This window comes from Sorex fumeus, unplaced genomic scaffold, assembly GCF_029834395.1.
Source record: "Sorex fumeus unplaced genomic scaffold, SorFum_2.1 ptg000019l, whole genome shotgun sequence".
Lineage (NCBI taxonomy): Eukaryota > Metazoa > Chordata > Mammalia > Eulipotyphla > Soricidae > Sorex > Sorex fumeus.
This window is the reverse complement of record NW_026606076.1, coordinates 19,775,284-19,784,825: the sequence shown is the minus strand read 5'-3', so window position 1 is coordinate 19,784,825 and position 9,542 is coordinate 19,775,284. Positions and strand designations below refer to the sequence as shown.

The 9,542-nt window shown below is 46.2% G+C and overlaps 1 protein-coding gene across 1 annotated transcript; it reads right to left on the bottom strand.

Moving 5' to 3' along the window:
* Positions 1 to 415: 415 nt before the first annotated feature.
* LOC130022042 (zinc finger protein 429-like) lies at positions 416 to 1,174 on the bottom strand (the record flags this gene model as incomplete). The annotated part of the gene is made up of 1 exon (XM_056112758.1): positions 416 to 1,174. A coding segment is annotated over one exon (759 nt), but the record flags the coding sequence as incomplete, so codon positions are not given.
* Between the last annotated feature and the right edge of the window lie 8,368 nt (positions 1,175 to 9,542).

The following is a 9,542-nucleotide window of genomic DNA, read 5'->3' as shown; positions in this document are numbered from 1 at the left end:
ACTGGGCCAAGCTAGAAGCATAGCAAACAATAACAGAGAAGTGAGCCATGACAGCTCTGAGCAGGAGGGTGTTTCTGTACCTGTTTATTCAGTCACCTTCCTCCTTATTTTCATCACCATGACCCATTATTTACAAGTTAACACACAAGCAATTCCAAGCACAAGAATATTGGCATAGGTGCAGCCAGGGTGAAAATCAGCAGGCTTCAGTAAAGGACTTCCCATATTCCTTACATATATACGGTTTCTCTCCACTGTGAATTCTCCTATGTACAGTCAATTGTGAGGATTACGTAAAGGCCTTCCCGCACTCCAGACATATCTAAGGCTTCTCTCCATTATGAATTCTCATATGTAGAGTAAGAGAATAGAACCATGTGAATGCCTTCCCACATGTCTGACACTGATGAGGTTTCACTCTTAGATGAATTTTCATATGTGAATTAAGTCTTGAGGTTCCAACAAAGGCCTTTCCACATTGCTTACATATATATGGTTTCTCTCCAGTGTGAATTCTCCTATGTACACGAAGTGTTGAGGCTTCAGCAAAGGCCTTTCCACATTCCTTACATATATACGGTTTCTCTCCAGTGTGAATTCTCCTATGTGCACTCAATCGTGTGGATACAGTAAAGGCCTTTCCGCATTCCTTACATATATATGGTTTCTCTCCAGTGTGAATTCTCCTATGTACACTAAGCTTTGAGGATTCAGCAAAGGACTTCCCACATTCCTTACATATATACGGTTTCTCTCCAGTGTGAATTCTCCTATGTACACTAAGTCTTGAGGCCAAAGCAAATGCCTTTCCACATTCCTTACATATATACGGTTTCAGTCCAGTGTGAATTTTCCTATGTTTATTAAATGTGGAGGCCCAAGCAAAGGTCTTTCCACATTCCTTACATATATACGGTTTCACCCCCGTATGAATTTTCCTATGTACACTAAGTCGTGAGGCTACAGCAAAGGCCTTTCCACATTCCTTACATATATACGGTTTCTCTCCTGTGTGAATTCTCCTATGTACACTAAGGCTTGAGGATTCAGTAAAGGCCTTCCCACATTCCTTACATATATACGGTTTCTCTCCAGTGTGAATTCTCCTATGTACAGTAAGTCTTGAGGCTCTAGCAAAGGCTTTTCCACATTCCTTACATATATAAGGTTTCTCTCCAGTGTGAATACTTCTATGTATATTGAGGCCTGAGGATCGAGTATAGGCATTAGCACACTCCTGACATATATAAGGCTTTTCTCCACTATGAGTTTTCATAGGTCTATTAAGACTAAAGTTCTGAATAAAGGCCTTCCCACATGTCTCACATTCATGAGATTTCTCTCCTGTATGAATTCTCCTATGCATAATAAGATGTGATGATTCATCGAAGGCCTTCCCACATTCTTCACATGAAAACGGTTTCACTCCTGAATTTATATTCATATGGTCATGACTCACACTTTGTTCTCCGGGCTGACTTTTCTGGGGATTCTGTCCACTATGGTTTTCTAAGTGAACACAACAGTGCTGAGAACATGGGGAGGCTCCCCAACATTCCTTACACGTAGATGGGTTCTGCTCATGGTAACTGTGGTTGAGGGTATGTTGCTGTGAGGGACTCACTATAAACAGTGCTCCTTTCCCTAGCAGGTGCCCCACTGGGGAATTTTTTGTCTGTGAACTGAGAATAACACACTCCAAGGAACTTTTTCCAGGAGAGGGCTTCTTCAGAGTGAGGTAGCCCTCGCTATTCTGATCACCCTCAGAAGACATCCCGCCTGTCTCGGCATCCTCATGGGGCTGAGGGCAGGATTGCTCTCTCGAGACATTATCATACAGTGCAGGATCAGAGACATTCCATTCTGGGTGGCAACTTTCCTGTAGAACAACAAGAGGATTCTAATTATTGCATTATTCACTGAGTCTTCCTGTCAAAAAACTGAGCCCTTCAGATGTGGTTTCACACATATGCACCGCACAAATGCAATTACTGACATATGAATTGTCTTACTATTGAAGAACTTCATGTTACTGTAAGTTGGACTCACAAAATTGATGGATAGAGAGTCAGTAAATTCTGTGACTTTCCCACCTTTAAATTAATGAAGGTATACAACTACAAATAATTCCTTCTATAGAAAACAGATGCATCCATTTCAAGAGAAAATGAAATACATCCACAGTGGGTTTGGTTAAAGCTCAGATTGGAACCTGTGATGCAGGGGTGAAGACAACGCTGCATCATCACGCAGCTGAAACAGACCATGTGGCCTTTGCAAAGCTCTCACCGCAAGTGATGCCTTTTAGGATCAATGAAGTTTTCTTATCTTTCTGTTTTGTAGTTTCTATTTATTGGGGGTTGAGTGGGTGGAGGGGCACACCATGCAGTGTCTAGGATCAGTTCTGTGGGTCTATGGTGTCTATAAGGCATGCTGGGTAAGGACCATCCATCCCTGTGCAAAGCAAGTATATTTCTCACTGCCCTATCTACAGGGCCCACGAATTAGCTTTCTAAACAACTACCACTGTCAAGCAAATCAAAACTCACAGTATTTTTTATACATGGTTGATTTCAGCACCTAGTGAAGCTAAGGGTCCTCTACTCCAAGGATCAGGATTTGGAATTCTTCCCTGCCATTCCCAGACGTCCACCTTAACAATCACATACTTGTTCCACTCCTGCTGGCATAATAATTTTTATTCTGAATTATCGAATCTTACCAACTCACTCATACTTGCAGACCCCATTCCCAAATCAAAGTGCTGTAATGCCAAATCCTGAAGCCACGGTTTTAGTTCTGAAACTGAACAAAACATGCAATTCAAGCACTTGTCCAAAAATGTAGCAAAATGATGCGATGTAGTTAAGAGTACATATCTGTGGTTCTCAAAGTCCAAAGAGTCCCACACTAAAGAAAAGATTCGATAGTGGAAAACTGTGAGGATCTTGGCAATTCTACACTAGATATTGTTTTTGCTTTTGAGCAGACCTGGTGATGTTCGGAGAACCAGGTTATTGAACACATTATTGAACAGATCACCTTCAGGCACTGCAAGGCACTCCCTGCTGTACTATCATTCAGATCCAAACTAGCTCTGTTATGGTCTTACTTATCCGAAAGCCATGGACATTACAAATTACAAATTACAGGATCATTCTGTGACTGACATTCCAGGGGAATCAAGAGGAGTGTGTGTGCAGGACAGAACCAAGTATTCAGGAGACCAAGGACCCGATCTCAGCAGTGTGTTTCATACATGCTTAGGGCACCCATACACTGCACAGGGCCTGAGCCAGAAAGGGTCTTCAGACACTCACCTGCACACATGCCTCTCCTCCCCGACCTCAGGGCTCCTCCTTCCAGCCAGGAGATCACCGCAGGCTTCATCCCAGAGTACCCTGCCCCAACAGAGACAGAGGCATGGATAAGTCTCAGGGAAAAGATGGCAGGTAAATGCACAAGTTTTCCTGATATAACTTGGCAAATATATGAAAGACATGAACCGAATGCCCATTTCCAAAATGCCACATATTTCTAGTTATTCGAGAGTTAAGACCCAAGAAAATATCACAAATACTCTGGACCTGGCCTTGTGTATGGCCGACAGGGGGTTGTTCAGCACAATATGTTGTTGGTTTTTGTTTTGTTTGGGGTCTCACCTGGAAATGCTCAGGGGTGACTCCTGACTCTGTATTCAGAAATCACTGCTGCTGGTGTTCGAGAATGACATGGGCTGCCGGGGATTTAACCCACGTGTGCTGCTCGCAAGAAAATCACTTTCCTCCCTGTACTGTCTTTATAGGCACAGCAGCACATGGAGTTTCCTGAGCCCCTCATGAACTCATCACGGATTTCAGTAAAACTAAGTGCATAATAAATCTGGAAATGGCCAAGGGTGGCAAGAGACCCTTATTTTTTAAAGCTAAAAACTGTATCCAGAAAGAGAGCAGAGCAGGAGTTTCTCATGGACAATCCAGCTGTGATACACGATATCTCCTAGGGTCCGTCATGCCAGCCAGGAGTGATCCCTGAGTGCAGAGTCCAGGAGCAAACCCTAAGTCCTGCTGAAGTCTCACAAGAAAAATTAGAAGTAAATCCAAGCACTGAAATAGGGCAGCATCTAATGAGTTGAGAGACGAGATATCAAATCCCCTGTGGTGGGAGAGAGATAGTATAGCACATAGGTCAGAAGCGCTGCACACACATGTGGGTTTGATCCCAGGCAGCCATATGGTCTTGGAGCAAGGCCTGGTGTGGATCCTGAATACAGAGGCAGTAATAATCCCTAATCCCTAAGGAAAAAAGAAAATGCAAAAACAGTTGAGTGACTGGTGCAAAAGTACTGGGGGTGTGACACCAACATTTTAAGTTGCCAAGAGGTTTCAGTCCACGGTACCTCATGGCCCCTGAGCAGTCTTAGCAGTCATCCCTTAGCACAGAGCCAGGAGAACTGTGGGCTGTGCCCCCAAACAAAGGCAAAAGCAAAACCAATTAAACATACAAAAGTTCGTGTAGTATAAAAAGTAAATTGATTCACCAATGGATGGAACTATTTAAAGGGACCTGAGCGATAAATGGGCAGATAGGGATCTTCCCATGGACACAGTCGAAATGGATTGATCTGAATCACACCACAGGTTCCGGCTACCCCACAAGAGTAATTCCTGAGAAGAAAGCTGAGAGTAAGCCCTGAGTATCCACAGGTGAACCCCCCAAAAAAACGAGGGAGGGAAGAGCTACTGCTGGACACACAGCTGCCGCCCAGGGAGCCCACGCCGGTCTGTTCAGACACGGTTGGCTCCACACTGCTCTCACCGACAGCCTGCAGATGCTGGTATGTCTCCAGCATCACGTCCCTGTACAGCTTCCGCTGAGAGGCCTCCAGGCATGACCATTCCTCCAGGGTGAAGTTCACAGCCACGTCATGGAAGGTCACTACATCCTGAGTCAGCACACGGAGAGGGTGGGAGTCAGAGTCCATCTTAGCCTCATTACCACTACTCTGAGGCCAGGTCCCAGGGATCTATATTGTCACTGGGCTTCTCCCCTCCGAATGAACCAGCCTCCATGCACAGGCATGGCTGACGGGCCCCAGAAATCACATAAGGCAGCTGGATCTGCTAAAGTGGGAGGACGTTATACAGAAGGTTCTTGGAAGTATCTGACTTTCCTGGTAACCCCAGGGCCAATTCGAGCACCACTGGTCCAGTGAGCACTGTAGAGAGGATCACCTGAACACAGACTAGTACGATCCAAAACACTATCCCTGGGTGTAGCAAAAAACACTGCATATTCACCGCTGCACCCCCAAAGCACATGACCACTAGGATTGAGAACTCGACAGTACATATAGACAACTGCTCGGAGCAGTGTATGGCATGTGTGCCTGTAGGAACTCACTGCTCAGGACCGCCCCAAATCCCGCTCAAAGAAGGTAGAAGTTTCAGGACCCCAACATCTCTACTGATCTCAGAGATCCTTGGCTTTCTCCTTGGGATCGGCACATGCCCAGAAATCCACACACAGGATTATGTGAATGTAAGACTATATGACCGAGCAGGTAGTCTCTCCAAAGTAGGAAGGACAAAACAGGAGAAAACCAAGTCTGGGGGCCCTAGCCACTGTAGTTGCCAGGGCGCAAACGGGGCTGGCACACCCCAGGGTGCTCTGAGGCCAGTCAATGGTGAATCCAGAGCACAGAGTCAAGAAGACAGCTGATGACAAAAACAATGCAAAAGAAACCAAAGCAGCAGGTTGGCATAACAGAACAGCTGTTCCGGGGACAGCATGTAGGACTGGCAATCCCCAACATCCCATATGGTCCCAGAAGCACTGCCAGGGGCAATGTCAGAGTGTAGCGAAAGGAATGATTGCGAGAATCCTTGCTCTGCCACCCCAAGTAAAACAGAAAACCCAAGATGAAACCTTTGGACCTCCAGCATCCCATTGGTCACCTAGACCTGTCAGGTATGAGCATTGAGCACTGAGATTTGAGTACTCCTCATGCACAACTGGGTTGGCCCCAAAGCCAAATAAAACAAAACAAACATACACAAAAGCAGCTTCAAACAGCAGAATGGGATGGTCCAATCGCAAGTCTCATCTTGGAATCCGTCCAAAAAAAACTCATAACAGATGGCCCAGGACGCCTGGGCACTCCTGGTACTAACTCATGTCATTATATCCATCTACTCCTACCTGGGGACGGTTTATCAGAAGCCGTGTCACCATCTTCTCCTGTCACTGTTGTTCTGAGGATCAGCAGGAGGCTCCGTGCAAAGACCTGGAAAGTCAGAACAGTGAGCACCAGAGAGGAGCACCTCCTCCCACTCCTGAGCTCAGACCAGCCACACCCTCGGGCACAGCCTCACAATTCCACCTCTGGGAGACAATGGCAGAAGCTCCTGTCTCCGCCGGGGATGCAAATTTTGTTGGCATTTGTGCTGCACTTCAGGAGAGGAGCCTGGGCCCAGGCTACAGGGGAGGAAAAGACAGCCTTCTCTGATCCCCGGATTCCTCTCTGGCTCCCACAAGAAAGTCCCTGTAGGCCCTTCCAGGGGGCTACTCTCAGCCCAGGAGCTCCCGAATACTAGCGCCCCCCTTCAGGCTGGCAGCAGTATAGCCCCCGGGGAACCGTAACCTGGAATGTGGCTCCACCATGTAACTTAGAGTGGGCAAACCTTTGACACTCTCTTGCAGGGTGGACAAGGACATGCACCTAGGCACTCTGTCCCGGGGACCTCAGTATTTACCACAATGGCAGGTGTTGTCTGCTCAGGGAGAGGTCAAGAGTCAGGGGTGCTTTGCAGCTTGATATGAGGGAGCTGAAATTCATGAACCTGAAAAAGATATAACAGTATTGTGGTTAGAAGGCAATAATATGAGTTGGGCACATGATTAGATGAAACCATGAATTCTCTGCATCCCATATGGCCCCAAGCAGCGCCAGGGATAACACCTGAGCTTAGAGACTTGAGTAAGTCATAAGCATCTCTGCGTATGTGCCCTCTCTCCAGCCAAAATCTAAAGAACCAAAAATAGCCCCCGAAATACAATTTCATTGGCAAACCTCAGCCACCTGCAAGCCCCCTTCCCCCATCCCCCAGATGACCCGGGCTCTCACAGCAGACAATGAAGATGACCAGCAACAGATCTCCTGCCATTAGGTGGAGGGGCTGACGTTCTGCCCTTCAAATCTGGAGATTCTACAGAAGCGAGCTTAGGGCCGATGGTTCAAACATGGGACTCCTGGGAGGGTTGGGACGGCCAAGCCCCTGGCTAAGTCCCACATTCACCCACTATTGCCCCATCCTGAGCTGGGGACGATCGTGGCTAAAGAGGCACCCCAGAATCACGAACTCACAACTGTCACTCCTGAACCCTGAGACAGCCCGCCCCTGCACCCCCAAAGCTCTGCGTCCCCCTAAAATCTCCACCACACCTCAGGATCCACCTGGATGTTGGCGAACAATATAAAACCAGCACAAAAGTGCCCACGAAGTTGGCTCGGCCCCTCGGTTCAGAGTGTGGAAACTGGAAGGCGCAGGGTGCTCACAGGAGGTTGCTCGAGTCCTGCAACTAAATCCTTCTTCAGACTCCCCCTTCCAGGATGGGGCGCAAATTTACCTGTCCTTTGCCAAGTGAGAAACGGACCCAGTGTCTGTGTCAAGGATGGAAAATGAACCATGACATTTATGACAACACTTATGACATCACTTCCGTTTCCATAAGGTGCCTTAAAGAGCCAGAGTCTATGCACTGAGAACCTTTTTGCCACCCAGGTGAATCTGTGCTGCAAGGGGGATGGACTCGAATAAAGGAGTGGAGAGGCAAATGCTGGACTTGTCGGTCACACACTGGGCGCCTGGGGGTAATGAGAAGTCCCCTGATCCTGCATTGTCACCTAACATCGAACCAATGATATCTAAACACAGAATGTTACCCTGACTCCTGTCAAATGATCCCTGATCTCAGAGATAAGAGTAAACACTGAGTACTGTAGGCTGTGGTGAAAAATATAACAAGAAAAAAGAAAAATTCTACCGAAGGGGGGTAAAATGATATACAAAGACAAATTTGAGAGTGAAACATTAAAAGAGTCAAATTTCTGGTCCTTAAAACTTCACCTATCCTTGGGGCTGGAGAGACAGCACAGCGGGTAGTGTGTTTGCCTTGCACGCGACAAACCAGGGTTCGATTCCCAGCATCCCATATGGTCCCCTCAGCATTGCCAGGAGTAACTCCTCAGTGCAAAGCCAAGGGTAATCCCTGTGCATCGCCAGGTGTGACCCAAAAAAGAAAAAAATCCCCTATTTTTGATCTATCCCTGCTACAGAAACTCACACTTTCTCCTGAATCCCTATTGTTCTTTCACCATTGTTTGTGCATATATATGAGTATATATAACTGTGACTTTGTGTGATTTTTGTTTCGGGGCCACAACTTGCAGATTCAGGGCTTACTCCTAGCTCTACACGCAGGAATCACTCTGGTACAGACCATATGGGATGCAGGGGATAGAACCTGGGTCGACTGCTTGGATTGTTAAGTCCTTATCCACTGTACTATGGCTCCGGCCCTAAGGAAATGTGCTCCTAGTACACCCAGTGGGATTACTGAGCAAATGTCCTGACTCCTGGAAAACCAAAACTTCCTTTCTTCAAAATACAAAACCCTTTACCGATTGGATTCTAGTTCTAAACAATTTAGGTTTAACATTGGTTCATCATTCCTCCTCTGCTACAAGGTGCTGAGGTTAACTGAGTAACACCCATCCCAATCACTCCCATTTACTTTGTATTCATCTTTAACTTCCCTGTGCTCTGCTTCCCCTATACATTATTCACCCATTTCCCATAACCACAACCTGTGAATTGTAAAGTCAGATTCTTCAGAGATCTCTGGATTTTGTATTTGGAAGTGAAATGTTGACTTTCTCTTTCCTTTATATCTGCTACAGTTTTCTTTAGACAAATCTCCTTTTTTTGCTCCTGAACAAGGACCAGTGCAGTCCCAGGTTGGGAAGATTGTGCTGGGAGGATTGGGATGGCCATGCCCACAGCCCTCTGCTTTGTATAGACAAAGGAAGGCAATATTATGCTTTTGTAACTTCAGAGTTAATTGACTGCAGATACTATATACTCCTGGGCATTGTCCTGTTTATGAGACTTAAGCCTCATCTGCCCTTTGTTCTTAGCACCCCAAAAGCAAGAGACTGGATGGACCCAGGATAGCTGTGAAAAGGGACAGGTAAGCACCATAACAAATTCCATTATGACCCAAACATAAGCAACTGGATAAGGATCCTGCTGTGCTTAGGACAGACTAACCTGTCCTGGGGAGTGTAGTCTGCGAGCTATAGGAGACACCTTATAAACTTAACAGATCTCTTACTGTGTCCATTCAAAATGAACAGAATGAGTAAGTGTAAATTTAAGTTGACTGTTTCAATGAATATTAACTAAGCAAAGAAAAAATATGCCCTTAGGGAAAATCCTGCCCTTGAGCTGATCTCTCCTTGGAGTTATATTTTTGGCATA